The sequence below is a fragment of the Apaloderma vittatum genome, unplaced genomic scaffold, assembly GCF_000703405.1.
Source record: "Apaloderma vittatum isolate BGI_N311 unplaced genomic scaffold, ASM70340v1 scaffold10134, whole genome shotgun sequence".
Classification (NCBI taxonomy): domain Eukaryota; kingdom Metazoa; phylum Chordata; class Aves; order Trogoniformes; family Trogonidae; genus Apaloderma; species Apaloderma vittatum.
This window is the reverse complement of record NW_009710942.1, coordinates 5,761-25,384: the sequence shown is the minus strand read 5'-3', so window position 1 is coordinate 25,384 and position 19,624 is coordinate 5,761. Positions and strand designations below refer to the sequence as shown.

The 19,624-nt window shown below is 44.6% G+C and overlaps 1 protein-coding gene across 4 annotated transcripts; it reads left to right on the top strand.

The window, feature by feature from the left end:
* Nucleotides 1–6,791: 6,791 nt before the first annotated feature.
* LRRC8D (leucine rich repeat containing 8 family, member D) lies at nt 6,792–9,675 on the top strand. Of its 4 annotated transcripts, none has more exons than XM_009867464.1 (2): nt 6,792–6,967; nt 7,121–9,675. In XM_009867464.1, the coding sequence occupies exons 1-2, from the start codon at nt 6,792–6,794 to the stop codon at nt 9,360–9,362; spliced, it is 2,418 nt and encodes an 805-aa protein (XP_009865766.1). In that variant the 3' UTR covers nt 9,363–9,675. The 4 variants fall into 4 exon arrangements, with proteins under 4 accessions (XP_009865766.1, XP_009865763.1, XP_009865765.1 ...); XM_009867461.1 differs by having other exon boundaries at nt 6,792–7,000; XM_009867463.1 differs by having other exon boundaries at nt 6,792–7,041; nt 7,183–9,675.
* Nucleotides 9,676–19,624: the final 9,949 nt, after the last annotated feature.

Here is a 19,624-nt window from a genome sequence, read left to right as displayed (position 1 = left end):
GCTATCACTTTTCTGATAGGCTCAGCCTTGTCAGCGGCAGGTCCCTCTTTGGAGCTGGCTGGCATTGGCTCTATCAAACTCAGGAAGCTTCTAGTAGCTTCTTGCAGAAGCCACCCTGCAGCTCCTCCCCTGCTGCCACCAAAATATGGCCAGGCCAACCCAATACATAAACCCACGGAGCATCTTGCAGCACACCATCTCTGAAATACTACCTTCAGGGTGACATGCAATTAATTTTGAGAAAGTCAAATCGTGCAGATAAATAGCCCTTCCCATAGAACTTTGCTGAGCCTGGAATAGGCCAACCTATTGGGATAGCCTACTTCCATTTGTTTTAAACTTCTTTTAATCTCAGAAACTGAATCACCAGTACAGGTGATGAAGGTCTCTCTATCCTCAGAATGCACAAATTCATTCATAGGCTCTTGTAAAATAATGCATAAAGAAATTCAGACAAGGACTCTGGGACTCCTTACACTTTGTTTTGTGGGGAAGGCCAAAAAAAAAAAAAAAAGGATGATGCTATCTTCTTGATCCTTGCAGATTGTTTGTGGAACAATTGATACTCACAGTGTCCTGGCTAAGAGGAATCTCGTAATCCATTCTTATTACTGCATTAAGGTCTAATTGCCTGCCTTAATAGGATATTGCAGAAGTAGAAAAACAACGGAAGTAGAAATGGTTGGTGGGAAGAGAGAGTAAAATATACAGTGGAAGTAAATTTAAACTTATGGTCACTTGATCAAAAGCAAGCTAGCTTTTAGTTATGGGAAACTTCCTTAATTTCCTGTGGGAAGGGAGAAAACAATTTTGTTCATGGCAGCAGTTTTTCTTTTCAACTAGAAATCTTGGGTTGGGTTTTTTGGGGGGTGTGGGTTTTTTGTGGGTTTTTTTGTTTGTTTTTGGGGGTGTTTTTTGTTTTTTGTTTTGGGTGGTTTTTATTAAGGAAATTCTTGACCAGTTGCAGTGGCAAGGCTAGTTCAAGAATCTTTTTGTCTTCTGAAACAAAGTGGGCTTGTTCAGAGTCTTGGGAACCTGAAAGTAAAACGAGAGGTTCATGTGCTACAATTGTTTGTTCCAAATTTGAATTTGCTTTAACTTTGAATATGCTTATGAAATGGGAGAGCCAGTGACTTACAGGGGCAGACAGATGAAGTTTTTATCATTAAGTACAGGAAGAAGTAGGATGTAAATAAACATTAGTGACACACCAATCTGCTGCTTCCTTTTCCTCTAATTTTTTTATTTAAGCTAGAACAGTTTCTTAGGGGAAAAAAACCCAATACATTCACTTTGTATTTCAGCATTTATAGTCTGAAATACATCAGAAAAATCACCAGATCAGTCATTTTCTGAGCTCTTTCTGTTATAGTTTTTCTTTAAGACTAATGAAAGAATTATAATTGTATGAGTTATGACATTGTTACCCTTGCTGACTTAATGTGAGCCTGTAACTTAGAACAGTTTTATTGTCATTTTCTTCCTTTTTTTTTGTATTCCATTTTCACTGTTACCTATATGTATTACAAAATCAACAAAGCAGATTTAGTTCTAGAGCTTCATATCACACTAATGATGAAAAGTAGTATACAGCTTTCAGGGCTTAATTTTTTTCCACCTAAAATCTTAGAAGGTATCAAGAAAGATTTGTGTTTAGAACAGTTGCATTTGTTTAGACTAAGGAGTTTAATTTTTTCCAGGAGACAGAATGCACTCAGTAGATAGCTGGAGGTCATAGATGGAACTGGAGGAGGTTAAATACCATCCTAGAGCATCATCCAAGTTACAGAACTGGAGACAAAGGGTGTGGGAGGAAAAACAATTATTTGTTCAAATTAAAGGTCTTCCTTATTTTGTGTAGCCATGTAGCCCTAAAGATCATACTGCAATAGGCTTGAATTGAAATCTGTGCTTATTAAAACTATACTAAAATATGCTATTTTAAAGAGGAGACTGTGTACTGAAATTCCATATTGGAATTCGGAGTTATTTCTTCAAGAACCACAGTTTTCTAGTTTGCGTCTAGGTCTCAGTGTGTCAAACCTGCATATTCTTCTGGGCCTCAAGGTCCATTCGGTGCCTTGTGAGCCCTGAGAATGGCTGAAATAAATGCATGTTTTCACCATGAGAAATTAGACATTTTGTCTTTTCAACTGCATAATACCTCGTTCTTCAGTTTGAGCTGCCTTCTTACAGATGTTTTTTTGCATTAGGGCTGTGCATAGAGTACACGCTGGTCTTGAGGGAAGATCACCTCTGGCAGGGAGTTGCAGGCTCTGCCTGCTAGATACAGACTGGCATTTTGTATTTTCTAGTTTCTGACCTGTTGTTCTGAGTACCTAGTTTAATTTCTAAGCATCTGCAAAAATAAAAGAAGTTTACTTCTGTGGTTATTAGTTTAGTAAAACCAAGCACCAGTAAAAGTAATGACAGATTGAAGAGAGAAAATACCAAATTTATTGGCAGCCCATAAGTCAGAATGTGTCTTATACTGTGTGTAGGTTTATTGGTTTTAATTTTGTTTTTTAAGACTCTGAGCATTTAAATATTTTAGACATGTGAAGACAGAAACCTGTTTTCAACTCCTGGAATTGATTTTTGGTAGCTAGAAAAAGGCCTGGCTCTCTTTCATGAGACACAGTGTTAGACAGTAATGCCACAGAGGGGTGTTTTGTAACTGCTAATCTCTGCCAAAACAGTGACTCTTCTGTGAGTATCAGTAACTTGAAAGAAAAGACATGTTCAGAGCACTGAATGTGGTATTTCTCTGTGTAAAGCTCCTGTTACACCATGCTGCCTACAGCCTCACAAAGAGGATTACACAGGCTCTCTTGTGTCTCCTACCCTTTTTTGAAATCACAGGGGGGGTGTGCAAGACAGAGATCTAGTAGAGGTATTTTTCAGCTTTAGCATTTTTTTATTGTTCCTTCTAAGTCTCTAGTTGGAATGACTTTGTGCCCTCTCATTTCTTTTTTATTATTTCAGTTCCTTAGAGCAGCCATGTCTGCAGCACCTGGGTTTCTGTGCGTGATCCACGTGTTCTCGTGGCAGAGGCAAAAAAGTAAATCACCTTCATTCTCTTAATGGAGTTCTGCAGGTCGTGCCCCAAACCACAGTGAAGTAACTTCCCCTGTAATTAGCCAGTGCAAGGTGGAGGGGAAGGCTAGCCCCAGAGGAACAAGCAGTAGCAGCTACCTGTGTTTGTTACAGCATTTAATTCGTTCCTCCTTCCCATCCTGCTTGCTGCCTCCTCCTCCTTGCGCACCGCGTAGCTCTGTGTGCCAGGCCTGGCTGCAGTAAGCACGCCTGGCTGGTCCTTGCTGCGCCGTTGGCTCCGTGCTCTCGAGTTGAGCTGTTGCACCAGTTACCTGGTGGGCAAGGAGTTCTCGTGGCTGCCAAGGTGGGTGGGACTACAGTGAAAACGGCTTGGTGATCTGTGAGAGCATCCCTTCCAACCAGCTTCCAAGAAAGAAAGAAAATAATAATAATAATTAAAAAATCCATGCAGGAAAGAAAACACATCTGCTGCTCTCTGTGATTTTCCTGTCCTGGGCAGGTGGTAGTTGAGCCTTAGGAGTGAGGAGGATCCTGTCATATCTGTTTACAATGACTAACAGAATTATCCAGGTTGGAAAAGACCCTTGGGATCGAGTCCAACCATTAACCCTACTTGCAAGTTCACCCCTAGACCATATCATGCAACACCACATCCAAGCGATGCTTAAACACATCCAGGGATGGCGACTCAAACACCTCCCTGGGCAGCCTGTTCCAATATCCCACAACTCTTTCCGTGAATAACTTCTTCCTAGTGTCTAGTCTAAACCTACCTTGTTTAAGCTTGAAGCCATTCCCTCTGGTTCTGTCACTGATTACCCAAGAAAAGAGACCAGCACCACCCTCTCCATAATGTCCTTTCAGGTAGTTGTAGAGAGTGATGAGGTCTCCCCTCAGCCTCCTCTTCCTCAAACTAAACAGACCTAACTCCTTCAAACGGTCCTCATACGATCTATTCTCCAGTCCCTTGACCAGCTTCGTTGCCCTCGTCTGCACCCACTCCAGCACCTCGATATCTCTCTTGTACTGAGGTGCCCAGAACTAGACACAGTACTCGAGTTGAGGCCTCACCAGTGTTGTGCACAGGGGAACAATGACCTGCCTACTCCTGCTGGTCCCACCATTTCTAATACAGGCCAGGATGCCGTTGGCCTTCTTTGCCACCTGGGCACACTGCTGGCTCCTATTCATTTGCTTGTCTATCAGGACCCCCAGATCCCTCTCCTTGAGACAGCTCTCCAACCACACGTCCCCCAGCCTGTAACGTTGCAGCTCAAGCGCAGGACCCGACACTTGGCCTTGTTGAAACTCATCCCATTAACATTGGCCCAGCGATCCAGTCTATCTAAGTCTCTCTGGAGAGCCTCCCTATTCTCACGCAGATCGACACACCCGCCTAACTTGGTGTCATCTGCAAATTTACTGGTGATAGACTCTATGTCCTCATCAAATCATCATTCTTTTGCACGAGGTTATTTAAATGTCAGAGGTAGCAGTTCTAGGGCAAGCAGTTTACACTGTGACTCAGTCTAGGGGAGTACTGGGAGACGTTAAAGAAAATGGGGGTTTGTAGCTAACTTCAGTTAAAGCACTGTGAGACTTTGATAGCTGTGGGGTGTGTTTCTGGTCTGTGTCCTTCAGCACTTCTTACAGCAATTACAGCCCTGGGTGGGAAAGGCTCAGAAGCCGTGCTGCTGGGAGGAGGCTCTTGTGAAGCTGGGAAGACTATAAGGTGCTGACAGCTTGTGTTACTGATGAGGGATGAGTATTTGATGTTCATTTGCCCACCGGAAAATAAAGAAGAGCTGGAAGTTACTTGAGCGCAGTCCCTGAGAAACGCAGCCTTAACTTTTATGTTTTGGCAACTGTGCCAAGAGCTGAGCCAACTGAGACGAGTGCTGCAGTGAGATAAAACCCTCTTCTCTCTGGCTGCCTTCACCAAATCCCCGGCTAGCTATGCAAGACTGGTGAAAGCTTCTGGGAGGAGAGCATGGGAGGCCGGGGGCTGGGTCCCTGCCTGTGGCAGAGGGACGCTTTCGTCCTGAGGTCTACACCAGGCTCTGTAAAGGCGACCGCTGACCTTTCCTGCGGACTGAGATCATGGGAGCTGCTTGCGCTGGGGTGGGGAAGGAGAGAGGCTGCTCCGTGCCTTTGGCCATGCAGGCAGCAGCTGATACCCGAGTTCTGGGTGTAGAAATGCCATTACCTTCTTCAGGAAAATGTGGACTAGAAGTAATCAAACTATCATGTTGTATATTTATTGCCTGTGACGCTCTCCTTTGGGGTTTGTAAAGCGCAGGTCTGTACAAATTGGTATCCTGCAAGTTAAAAATAACAACTCTGATGCATCTTTACGCTGCCGGCTTTGATCTCCTTGTGCTCTGCTAATCCAGTCTTCTCCCAACCAAGGGGAGCCAGACTCTGCGTGATAATGCACATCCTGTCTCCTTCCCTGCTCCATGTGTACAGACAAGCTGCATATTTTACTTTAGAAATGGCAAATTTGGGTCACAAGTTCAGCAGTTAAAATGATGATTTTACCACATCCTGCTTGTGCAGGAAGCTTATTTTTTTAAAAAGCTGGTAAGTTGAATCCTCTAGATTTTGTCAAAACAAAAAGCAAAGCAAGCTATTTAAAGCTGCAAAGAGTTTTGGATTCTCACACAATCAGTTTGCTACTTCGTCTCACAGTACGTATGTTTAATTTAAAGGGAAAGCTTTGCAACCTGCTCCTGTGCTACCTGGACTAATCGGCTTCCTATAATCACCAGGCTGTGATGATAATCCGAAGAAAGTATGCCAAGAAAGTGTTGTGGGGTCTTCCTCTTGTTTAGCTGGGTTGGATTTTTCTGAGGATGGATGATTTCTTCATGAATTGCGGGAAGATTGTACAGTACCGTTTGGTCCAATGAATAGGTGATAACTGTTTCTCACTGTAAAACATGCAAACACATTTTAAAAATTGTGCCAAATATTCACGTAGTAACTGTAAGACTTCCAGTTGTGCAGTTGTGCTTAAGGAAAGGAGCCAAACAAATCTGGTGAGCAACGTGGATGCTCTATACCAAGGAGCGAGAGACATTGACTTATTATGTTAGATGAAGAGAATGAGAGACTTTGCTCATAATGTAGTAGGAGACCTAAAATGTGGGGTGCAAGTCATGAGCAAAGTGCAAAGCAAATGCTATTTTGTTTAAATGCAAGGTATTGCAAAATAATGTCACTGCTGGATTTCATGTGTTGAGACTCAAGCAGACATTTTTACACAGTCAGATGTTGTGCAGGGTAATTAATTGTTGCTATTCAAGTTATTAATACATATCAGCTACAGCACTTTACCTTTCAGATATTTCGGTTGCGCAGAGCAGGCCTTGGTGCTTGTACTGTGAAGTGGCAAAGATACGTAACTATCATCTCACTTGAAGTGAGAAGGCTGCTGTTTCTGAAGTAACGTGTCATTTCAGTGCATATCCTCTGAGGAAACAGTGTTGAGTGGAATGATGGACAATGTGTGACAGGCAACAAAACATAATGAAAACTGGATCCTTCTGAAGATACGTGTTCATAGAATCATTAAGGTTGGAAAAGACCTCAAAGATCATCTAGTCCAACCGTCTACCCAACACTACCATGACCACTAAACAGTATATTGGCATGATGTGATTGTTATTAAATGGTAAATAACCTGTTCTCTGGTCAACAATGCTGATTTTTGTCTTTGTTCTCTTGCAGGAATGTTTACCCTTGCAGAAGTTGCATCGCTCAATGACATCCAGCCAACTTACCGTATCTTGAAACCATGGTGGGATGTATTTATGGATTATCTGGCTGTTGTTATGTTAATGGTTGCTATTTTTGCTGGAACCATGCAGCTGACCAAAGACCAGGTGGTCTGCTTGCCAGTTTTGCAGTCTACTGTAAATTCAAAAGCACAGCCTGTCACGTCAGGGAAGGCTGACTTTACCACTGTTGAAACAACCGCTGGTCAGGGAGAAGAAGCATCAGTGAGAACGGTTTCCTTCGGAAGTGCCCCTACTGTAACACCTGACGTACCTCTGAGCAGAGCTACCTCTCCTCAGTATCAATCCACTGAATCAGGCCAGGAGGTGAAGAAGGAGCAGAAAGATTCTTCAGGCCGTAAAACAAATTTGGATTTTCAGCAATATGTATTTATTAACCAGATGTGCTATCATTTGGCTCTTCCTTGGTATTCAAAGTATTTTCCCTATCTTGTTCTCATCCATACTATCATTTTAATAGTCAGTAGCAACTTTTGGTTCAAGTATCCCAAGACTTGCTCAAAAATTGAGCATTTTGTGTCTATATTAGGTAAGTGCTTTGAGTCCCCCTGGACTACAAAAGCGTTGTCTGAAACAGCGTGTGAGGACTCCGAGGAGAACAAACAGAGGTTAACTGGTGCCCAATCCCTGCCCAAGTATGTTTCCACTAGCAGTGATGAAGGAAGCCCAAGTGCCAGCACTCCCATGATAACGAAGTCTGGCTTCAAATTTTCGGCTGACAAGCCAACGATTGAGGTTCCCAGTGTCACTATTTTAGATAAGAAAGATGGAGAACAAGCCAAAGCCCTCTTTGAGAAAGTCCGTAAGTTTCGGGCTCACGTGGAGGACAGCGATCTGATTTACAAGCTCTATGTTGGCCAGACTGTCATCAAGACTGTCAAGTTCATATTTATTCTCTGCTATACTGCAAACTTTGTCAACACCATTAGTTTTGAACACATCTGCAACCCGAAAGTGGAGCACCTGATTGGCTACACACAGTTTGAATGTACACACAACATGGCTTACATGTTGAAGAAGCTGCTTATCAGCTATATTTCCCTCATTTGCGTCTATGGCTTTATCTGCCTCTACACGCTTTTCTGGCTGTTCCGCATACCTTTAAAAGAATATTCCTTTGAAAAGGTCAGAGAGGAGAGTAGCTTCAGTGATATCCCTGATGTCAAAAATGATTTTGCGTTTCTCTTGCATATGGTAGATCAGTACGACCAGCTGTATTCTAAGCGATTTGGTGTCTTTTTGTCAGAGGTAAGTGAGAACAAACTGCGGGAAATCAGTTTAAACCACGAATGGACTTACGAAAAGCTGCGGCAACACGTTTCCCGCAATGCCCAGGACAAGCAAGAATTGCATCTCTTCATGCTGTCGGGTGTCCCCGACGCGGTGTTTGATCTGACGGACCTGGACGTGTTGAAACTGGAGCTCATTCCCGAGGCGAAAATCCCACCGAAAATTTCCCAGATGACAAATCTTCAGGAGCTTCATCTGTGCCACTGCCCTGCGAAGGTTGAGCAGACCGCCTTCAGCTTCCTCCGGGACCACTTGAGATGCCTTCATGTGAAATTCACAGATGTTGCAGAAATTCCTGCGTGGGTGTATTTGCTCAAAAATCTCCGTGAATTGTACTTGATAGGCAACTTGAACTCTGAAAACAATAAAATGATAGGGCTCGAATCTCTCAGAGAATTGAGACACCTTAAAATTCTCCACGTGAAGAGCAATTTGACCAAAATTCCCCCCAATATCACAGATGTGGCACCGCATCTGACAAAACTCGTCATTCATAATGATGGCACTAAGCTTGTGGTACTCAATAGCCTTAAGAAAATGACTAATGTTGCGGAGTTGGAACTGCAGAACTGTGAACTGGAGAGAATTCCCCATGCCATCTTCAGCCTCTCTAACTTACAGGAACTGGATTTGAAGTCAAACAGTATACGCACAATTGAAGAAATCATCAGTTTCCAGCACTTAAAAAGATTGACTTGTTTAAAGCTGTGGCACAATAAAATAGTCAACATTCCTTCCTCCATCACCCACATAAAGAATTTGGAGTCTCTTTATCTCTCCAATAACAAACTCGAATCCTTACCAGCTGCAGTGTTCAGTTTACAGAAACTTAGGTGTTTGGATGTAAGCTACAACTCGATTGCATCGATTCCAGTGGAAGTAGGTTTTCTTCAAAATCTGCAGCATTTTCACATCACGGGAAACAAAGTCGACACTTTGCCAAAACAGTTGTTTAAATGTGTTAAATTGAGAACTTTGAGTCTGGGACAAAACTGTATTACCTCAATCCCAGATCAAGTTAGTCAACTGTTGCAGCTGACTCACCTGGAACTGAAGGGAAACTGCTTGGACCGTCTGCCAGCCACGCTGAGGCACTGTCAGCTTCTCAGGAAAAGTGGGCTCGTGGTGGAAGATCACCTCTTTGACGCTTTGCCCTCAGAAGTGAAAGAGGTGTTGAATCAAGACACAAGTATTCCCTTTGCTAACGGGATTTAGGCTGAGGTGAAACGCTCAGTATCTGACTTCCAAACGGCAAATGCTAAAAAGTATGGCAATTGTGAGACCATGCATTTTAGAAAGCAGAATTTCTTGGAAGGCAGGACTACTAGCAGGATTAGAACAGGTGTAACCGAGTGTTCAATGCTTGCAGTGTTTTAAAAGATTATTTCCAAAATTTTTGAGAGGATAAAGAACCTTAATAATCTCAATTCTTTTTTTCCTTAAATTGTTTGTAACTTGGATGCTGCCGCTTTTGAATGTTTACAAATTTGCTCGCCTGCTTAAAGTAAATGATTAAATTGATGACCTTTTCTTACTATGCAAGTTATTCCTTAAGGTCTGGATTTACTTTAGTGCATTAAGGGGGGAAAAACACGGATCAACATTGCATACAGTATGGTTCTAACAGCACTTGAAACATGTGTCGCTGTGTGTTGTTAGTGTTCAGCCATCCTTGGCAAATGCAACCAGTTTGGCTGTGCTTGGAATGGCACCAGAACCACCGTTCTCCTGCATTAAGGTCTGTGGTTTGCATCAGGCCAAGTGCGTTTGCCCTCATTCTTCATCCCCAAGGCCCTACGTTGTCGGGTGAGATTTCTTCTGTGGTCCAGTGTGCTACTCCTTCACACCAGCGAAGACTGGTCACATTCCTGCAGCTGGTCTCCCCCTCAGCTTCCATAAAGCTCCACTACGCCCCGCAGCGGTGGGTGGTAAAAGGGAGAACACTGCCTCTTGGCTTTCAAGTTGGCAATAGTTTTGGTATTTGAGCTGTTTTGCAAGGTGACTTTGAAAGCCATTAAACACCAAGTGACTTTGCTGCTCATGTTTTGCTTCTCTTCTGAGTTTTCGTCTGGGAAACTCATGGTATTTTATGAGTTGGTGACTGTTTTGTTTCACAATTTAAGAACTGGCGTGTCTGCTCCATTTATTAGACTAATGACAGAGACATAAGAATGACGATTTACCCAAATGTGATTTAGCTCTATTACCTATTGCGGTGTGTCTTCCACACCTGGACTGTAACCACAGGACCACCCTTGATGTTTTTCAACACATACGCACCATTAGAAAACCTAACTGTGTGCCACATAAGTCATGAAATAAAGAAAAGCACAGACAACAGTGAGCATGGGATTTTTTGGAGGGGGGGTGGGTTTTTTTGGTGGTGTTTTTTCAACTGAGTTTGCATTGCCAGAGCCATTAAAGAAATACAATCCATTAAATCTGCAAAATCATCAGTTGTAAATCTTGGCCATTTACATTCCATGTGTGCAGAAAAGAAGTACTATGCTGGGAGATGATTACACGATTACTCATGGCTTAAACACAATTCCCTATTGTAGTGCGGTCAGGACTGAACTAGTCTGTAGTTCAAGGGACTCTTCTCACATAGAAATCCTCCTGCACAGCGATTTCTACTCTAACTTCACCAGAGCTGCCCTGACTTACACCAATATTAACAAGGGGATAGTTTAGGCCTAGGGGCATTGAGCAGTCAAGAACATTTCAAATAATGCTTGTACGAATCTTGCACGTTTTTTTGTTAATCATTTACTGTTAGTCGTGCTGGGCAGACTGTTCTCAGCTGTAGGTAGCACTCTCTGAATACATACCTGTACCATATGTTTATGTGTATCAGAAGACCAGTTTATGAATAGTGGTTTTCCCACTTCTTTTGGGGATACAGTGTGTTCTCCACTTGCCAGCAGGAAGTAAACCTGGGATGTAGGCAGTTCTGCAACACCAAGTCACGGGTTTGGCAGAATACTTACAGTTACTGATCTGTACTCCACTGGGAAGTTTAGTACTAATCCTCAGAATTTTTTATGTAGAAGTCAAGGCTGCAGTGGACTTTTTTTTTTTTTTTAAGAAACTCTTTCATGTGTTTATTTTTTGCACATAGATCACTTTAAAATTGCTGGACTATTGACTCTAGAAAAACTGTGGAATATACTATTGGTGTATGCTTTGTATTTGCTGTTGAGCGTCATTTCCGCTTCCAAGAAACTGTGTGTAGGAGGGAGGAAGAGTTGGAGGATAACAAAGTAATTAAAATATTCAGAATAATGATTTTAGTTTTCATCTTTTTTCTTATTTTAGTAGCAGAGTTGCACAGAATGCAGCCATGGATTGATCCAGCTTTTAAAAGTTTTTTTTGGTGTTTCCTATTCTCCTACTGTCCCCATTGATATTCAGAAAATAAACCCATTTCCACTTCGTATGAGTATGGTATGTGTAATTTAGACCACTGTTTTGACTAGTTACTAGCCAATTGTACTTCTTTAGACAACTTCCTCCCAAATAAGTATGTGTTAAAGTTAATTTCAGGCTTGTGATGCTTGCTCAGCATAAACTCCATTCTTGTTTTTAGGAGAGCTATCTCAGTATGGGGAGGAACTGCCCATCGTCCCCATGTCACCCCCCCTCAGTCCTTCCTCCTCTTTGTGACTGTTTATAATGTTCCTATTTCCTGTGTGTCAACTGACACAGTCTTGCTTTAAAGTCTTGGAAGTTCATCTCTTTCCTATGTAAGGCATGTGAAATATATTTTACGTTTCTATTTGATTTAATAAATAAGATGTTTATATCTTCCTCTCATCTAATTTTTTTTAACGGGGGAAAAGTGTGTTTGTGTAGTAAAATCTCTGATTTCAAGTATCTTATGCTGAACTTTTGTGATGCTTTTAATATAAGAAGGAAGAGGTGTGGGTTGCTGCTCCTAGTAAATCCTGTAGGTATGGTTCTAAGTAGAATACAGTACTTCAGGTAGTTTTTTTTATTTCATATACATAATCTAAATGACCTACCACTGTGTATATTTGGCTAATGGAGTTTTGCTGAATATACGTATGGCCCTGGAAGAAAGACTACCATGTTCATTCAAAAGAGAGGAAGGAGGAAGTTGCCCATTCTCTAACATGTTTCTGTGAAAATACTTTGGTTTTCTGATAAGTTATCCTCTTAGAAGATGCTTCCTGTGATGAAAACAGAGCCATGGCTTTCCTGAGCAGGCATCAGGCCTCTTAGTGTAAGGGAGGATGCTGATACTCATGAAAGGCTCTCTGCTGCTAAATAAAGGGCTTTGCAGTCCTGAGCAGCTCTCTCTGGCAGCAAAGGGGAAACCCAGACACTGTAAGTCATGTCTGGTTATGGGAGATCCATTTTATGGACTGTATTTTTAATAAAAATGTTACAGAAATAGCTGTTCTGTATATTGTTTTTCCATGGATGTGCACAGGAATTAGTGTTGTATGGTTATGTGAAGGCAAGTGATCCCTTTATTTAAAGTCAAGTTAAACAAATCAGGTGTTCCTGCAGCTGTGGTGTTGACTGTCATTCTGATTGCTTGCACGGGCAGATTTTGGCTTTCAGATGTCTTGGTTCTCAAGACAGGAAGCTGTGCGAGAACCTGACAGTCCTGAGTGTAACTCTTCTGCAGCTTGTTTTGAACACAAAAAATGAGGCTTCTGTCACACCTGTGGGATGTGAACCCGTGAGGGTGCTAAAGATGAGAACAAGAGTCTTGAATTTGCTGAGGCATCCCCGTGTGGGTGGCAGAGCCGTAGGGCACAGCGGCAGTGGGCTGGTGGGATTATTGCCTGTGTGACAGCTGGCCTTGAAGGTAACATGGAGCATGGTGCTTTCCTGTCTGTAAGCCAGGGGTTCTTTAATGGAGGCAAAATACATGAGTGCGTGTGGAAAACACAAGTCCCATAGAAATGAGCTCATGTGGAAGGATTCAGGATGCACAGTCAGTCTTGTCATTAGCTGCACGGCAGAGCCCTGTTAGCACGTTTCTAATGTGTGGTCCCAGAGCAATCTGATTTAGACAGCAAGCTGTCATAGGCAGGACTAGAAGGTATCTCAAGATGTCTTTAAGCCTGCCACCCTGCTTCATGCAGAAATAGGCTTCCCTAACTCATTCCTGCCAGATGTTTGGCAAGACATAGGAATGGGTTCGACAGTGATGGAGATTCCAGCCTCTCTAGGCAAGCTGTTTCCTTTATCATCTTCCCTGTTGAAGAAACAACTTTAACCTTAGCCAGACAGCAACTGCTGGTACTCTGCTTAGGCCAAACCAAATTATTAGAAATGTATGAATTTATCTGCTTGCTGAAGTACAGACTGAGACAGACTTCTCTGTGGACATGTTGCATCCCAAGCAGCTTGGGTGGACTGAAGTTTGGGATTCTGTGGAGAAGAGCTCGGAGGCACAGCTGGCATCAGTTTGGTTACAGGTACAGTGCAAAAAAGTTGCATCCTCCACTGATGGCAAGGCCATCTGCAGCCATGGTGCAATGCATCGTAGGCTCGTGGTTGACATCCTTGCCCTGGCAAAGCCTGGGTCTGTTTGTTCATAAAGATATTTTGCGAAGGCATTTAAATAGAATGCTTCTTGAGCAAGTTTGCTGTAGGAACATGTGAGGTAATCCTTAAGAACTGTAGGAAATGAGACAAATTCTGTCATGTTTTTAACCATGGCATTATCCCCTTGTCCTCCCATTGCAAACTGGTAAAATTGCTGCACTAACTACTGAGAAGATTATGGGGTTTCTCGAATGCTGGCAATTCCAGCACTGCAGAAGAGTTCCCAGTTCAGACTGTCCACTTGTGCTTGTCCAGTGTGTTCAGCACTTAAACCAAAGGCATCAGACATGGATGTTGCAAAACCCTGCAGGCTTATGCTGTGACCAGTTTCCCAGGACAGCAAATCATTCATCATGCTACCAAAGGGAGAGAAAGCTGTGTTGCTGAGTAAAGCTTTTCTGCAGTAAAGATGAGGCCTTAGAATTAAGCTCAGAAACAGATTTTCCAAGCTGATTACAAATGTGCCCGCACTACACGGTAAGTCACGAGAGATGTCATTTCTGGCAGAGAGCTGCTGAAAATAGTTCCTGTAATGCAGCCAAGCATGGGTGCAGAAGTGGCAGCTCTTTAACACTGCACATCAACACAATACAGCTCAAGTGAGGATCTTGAAAACCACATGCACTGGAGTTGGGCCAGGCTGCATCTCTCTCCCTTCCCTGAAGAGAACAGCCCCTAAGCCCTTTTGTAATTACTGCAGCCAGGACCTTTGTTCTGTCTTGCCTCCATCAGCACGTTGCCCCTTGATCTGGAGGTGATGTAGGGTTATTGGTTTAATAATGATGGCTTGGGAAGAATGCCATCTTCTAAATTAACACCACAGTTGCTTGCAGGAAGTCTTCTAGCACAGAGCAGGTCTGTTCCCATAAAGTGAACATGTTGTGCCCATAAAAAACAAAATCCTGAGTTGGGACTGGTTTGTGTAGACCATTAGAAATAAATGTACAAACACGATACTGTTCTGCTAACCTGGGTAGTTCTGTTGCTTCAGCTGGTTTGTAAAAGTGAATTTTGAGACCTATTCCATAACACCGTCCTGCAGCATCTCTGGAGCTAATGTTGCTGGCCTGGGGCAGGCAGGCTTTCCCCGCACGGTGTTGCTGGAGCTGCCATGGCAGAGCTGGGGTGGGAGAGGGCGTGGGTGCATGGCTGCTGCCGGCAGCCTGTGGAGGCTCCTCACTGCTGGGGCAGCTGGATTTCTCTCACTCCTCCTGAGGTGTCATCTGTGAGAGATGCCACACGAGATCCTGTACGAAGTAAAGTGAACACTGTTGAAATTGACCTATTGCCAAGAAGTGTCTGAAAGATAGGGATAGTGGTAACAGGAGTAAATTCAAAATACTGGAGAAAAAAAGGGAGGAGGGGGGATAGTCCTGAGAGGAGGTAGAGCCTCCACTCCCAGCTTGAAATTTCAGAAGTTTTAGAAAGACAGTGTAAAATCTAACCAGTGCAAGTTACAGCTGCTCCTGCCTAGAACCTAGAAACCTTCAGGGCACTGTCTGAAAGATAGGGATAGTGGTAACAGGAGTAAATTCAAAATACTGGAGAAAAAAAGGGAGGAGGGGGGATAGTCCTGAGAGGAGGTAGAGCCTCCACTCCCAGCTTGAAATTTCAGAAGTTTTAGAAAGACAGTGTAAAATCTAACCAGTGCAAGTTACAGCTGCTCCTGCCTAGAACCTAGAAACCTTCAGGGCACCCTATGTCTCTACCTTTTTTTTTTTAAAAAAAATTTCTTTCTTCCATCCTCCCTGTCCTTAGGCCTTAGGGTGCTTGTGCAGCTGCTGCTGCTTGTGTGCTCTCCTTCCCCTCCTGCTCCCTTGCAATTATCTGCGATAAGCTTGTCCCTGCAGAACTGTTAATGCTTATCCTGGCATGGCCATAGCCAGGGCTGGCCCCTGCCCTAGCCATGTGTTCAGCAGTGCTCTGCAGGGAAACCCCAGGTGCTGTTGGGGGCCAGACTCACTCTAATCTCAGAGCTGCAGCTGCCCCTCACAAAGGGATTCTCCCTTCTCTGTCTTGCTGGCGATACTCGAGCGGGGCACGGCCCTGTCAGCACAGAGGAGCTGGGAAGCAGCCTCAGCCTTCCGCTCCAGGGCCACTGCGTGGAAGTGCTGCAGAGAGGGCGATGCTGGGGCTGGGGGATTTTTGGCCACCTCCAGCTCTCACACAGCCCGGTGGAACCACCCTCTTCCTGCAGCCCTCCAAGGAAAGGGTTTCCGTAACACCCTTAAGTTGCAATTTCCATGACTATCCCCACAGCTCCTGCTATTGTGTGTCCTAACAGCCTCCCCCACCTTTGTTAGAAATGAGATTGTGTGTTTCTTACCTTGTAGAGGATGCAGAGAGCACCTGATGATTGTCACAGCCCTCTCTGCAGTGCATGCTTCTTCATTCCCCCTTTGATTTTTATTTTTTTTCCTCTGCCCTAGGTTAAACCCCTTCCTTTAGCCTTTCTTCATGTGTTGTTTGGGTGTGTTTTGTAACTCTTGTTGCTTTCTCCTTAATCCTCTCAATTTATCAAATTTGGTAAAATCAATGATTTCTGTAATGAGATGTGGGACCCAGGCTGAAGCCTCCCAGTGTAGAGACGCCAACCCTGTGGAAACGCAGCCAGGAGTCTCCCCAGGAGAAAGTGTCGTGCTGTGTGTCTGCATTGCCCAATCCTCCTGAGCCGGTGGCCCTGCAGCACATCTGGCCCCACTGGCCTCCTGGTGTCCTGTGCAGAAAGGGTGTTCAGGAGCAGCATTGCAAGGTGACTTTGGTCCGATTGCTGAGCAGGGGCGAGCAGCAGGGTGTCGCATGGCCTCAGAGTGCCTCTGCTTAGGGGCAGGTGATTCAGCTGCTCTCACTTGCTGTTTGGCTTCTCTGAGATCCGGACCATGTATCTGGAGGCAGTGGTTGGTCTCTAAGCCTTCTGGGCTCTTAACCTATCATAAGAGTTTTCTTGTGGACTTCTTCCCCCACTGTAGCTGCAGCATAGCTGCGAGGGTGTTCTATGGATGTGAAATGCTGGGCAAGTGGAGACTGGGTGTATACATCAGTCTGTAGGGCTGTAATGCACCACAGAGGTGGAAACCAGGTACCTCATAGGACCTCAAGTCTTAACCTATTAAAATTAGGAAATGTGTTTAACAGAAGGGAAAGGCCAGCTGGGTTGTGAATTGATTGCTGCCAGTATCAACATTTATGTGTATTTGAGACCTAAGAAAATGCCAGCATGATCTGACCCAGGGGAATGAGACATGTTTCTAGCTGTCTTTGTGCTAAAACCTAGTTAAGCAAACTTGGCTTTAAAATTGAGCGTGTTAAATGGGTGTGAGGCGGCACTGTCCCTACGAGACAGCACTAGTGTGAATTAATACTTTATACACTTAGTACTTGGGAAAGTTCCTCAACCCTTCAAAGCTATTTATGGCTGAGTGTGTGTTGCTCTCACTGTAAATTTCAGCCTTCACACAGAGCACAGGTGTTTTCCCCAGGTGCTGGTGGTCTGAAACCAACAGTGATCCAGTGCTATCTCTGCTAGATAGAGGTCTGCTCCAGGAATCCACACAGGCATCACGTAAGGAGCCGTAGTGCATCCTCTCTCAGGAACTGTTCTTTTGGTTTAGGACCAGTAAAGCTGACAGGCTGTAGTTTTGAACTAGAACTGCACAGAAGAAGCCTTAATTAAATATTTTTCCTGAAGTAATTAGAAGACTGTAAAATGAGCATGCAGATGACAGTGCTGCAGCCACAGATTGACACCTGCCTTTCTCCTCCACACCAGGCAGTCAAGCTGAGCTTAGTCACCTCGTCCCTGGCAGAACAAATACGCTCCCAGCTGGGGTGTCTCTGCAGGAGTTACTGCACAGAACTACACCCCCAGGGAAAGGTAAGTGCATCTTCAGAGGAAGGCATTCCAGGTTACTGTTCTATGGATACAAGGTCCTTTTACCTATGGGACTTTGTTTATCTTTGTGCTCACACTGATCAGTCTTAACAATCTGTTTAACTCTGAATATATTTGTTTAATTAAATGCTTTTAGCATTCATTACGGGGCTGCTAATTGCTGAGTCTGCCAGAGATGCTCAGCTTCAGACATGGGGTGTGAAACACCAGTGAACAGCCTGGGTGGGACTCAGAAGGTCCCAAAATGAGTGTTTTAGCTTTACAATCTGCTGCTCTCTCCTCACCAGACTGAGAAGGGGCTGGCTTGGAGGATACCACAGAGATGCCGTGTCACTGCAGCTTTGTTAGGCTGCCATCAGTGCTCCTGAAAGCCTGAAGGGCTGCTGCTATTATTAGCAAAATGTTGGCAGTGTGATTAGCTCTGTGCAAGACTTAAGTTCAAAGAAGCTTAAAGGATGAACAGATGGACACAAGCCAGACTTAAGCTCTGCGTACTATAAAACTACGGCAGTCCTCCGTGATGTGGAAAAAGGTGTGTAGATGTTGGTTCTCCACTTGTTACCCTGCTGACCGCAGCACTTCAGTGCTTAGCAGCTAATAGGACTCAGTGTGAGTTACTGCTCCTTGGTGTATGAGAGTGGAGTGGTTTGAGGTGACTGGGAGGGTTCCCTGTCCTGGGATGTGTGGCAGTGCTGGGCAGGTTTATGAGGATTTGAGGTAAAAATGCCCTGAGCTCCAAGGCCATTGGTTCTCAGAGCCCTACAGCCTGCAGGGCTTGCTCTGTTCCTGTCAGTAACTGTGAATTACACATCTTGGGAAAGTAAAGCAATCCTGGAAGAGGTTGCCCAAGGAGGTGGTGGATGCTCCATCCCTGGAAGTGTTCAAGGCCAGGTTGGATGGGGCTTTGAGCCACCTGGTCTAGCGGGAGAGAGATGTCCCTGCCCACAGCAGGGCGTTGAAACTAGATGATCTTCAAGGTCCCTTCCAACCTTTACCATCCTGTGATTCTAAACACTCGGTTTTTTCAGCAAAAAAATGGTTTGGTATGGTGCTGTTTTGGAGGTTTTGTGAAACTCCTTGCTATGGGATATTGGGGATGCCACAAGTTTTAGTAGTCTCAAGAGGCTGCAAAGGAAGTTCGTGGGAGGGATCTGTAAGGAGGATTAGTGAATACATGGAACATACCTCTGCCATGGCATGGCCCTGGCTTTTACCCTGATTTTCCTATTATCTGCATCACCTCCTTTGGCTGCTGTCGGAATGAGAGGCTTGCTGACAAAATGCCCTGGTCTCCAGAGCAAATGGCTGCTATGTGCTGTGCAAGCCTCCTTCCGCCCCTCAGGATGCGCGGCATCTGCCCGCGTACAGCCAGCGCGGCTGCTTGCCATTGTAGCCACAGGCGTGGCTGCGATTCCTCCGTTGTGACAGCTTTATTACAGCCTGCTTGGGATAACTTTCTGCGACAGAAAAACTAATTTCTCTGACCTTCTCTGGCTCACTTTTGCCCATCCTCCACAGCACATACCCCCTTTTATTTTCTTGAGACTGGCCTCTGTGGTGTTGTCTGGACACAGAGCCACCGTCTGCTCTAAGGGAAGAGGCATTACTCCTTTCTGTAAGCTACAGCCTTTGATAGATACTGCTTTGGTTGTGTCACGCAATCAGGCCCAGACCCACCTGCTCGCCTTTGCCCTGTCTAGGGGGGGTCCTCACCAGCAGTGGCCCCTCTCCATTCTGCCACATGGAAGATGCCCCACTGTGTGCTAGCTGCTGGGCAGTCTGAGCTTGTACAGCCTTCAGAGGCCGCCCACAGCACGAGCTCCTCTCTCTGCAGGAGACAGGGAAGGAGTGTCAGGCACTGCTGACAGAGGAGACCAGAGTCCTACACCTGCTTGCGCAGCAGGACCAGGGGCCGCCAGATACCCACCGTCCTCCCTGATTTGTGCCAGGGACGGGCGTATGCCTCTGCTCCGACACCAGCAGGGGAAGAAGAGATGAA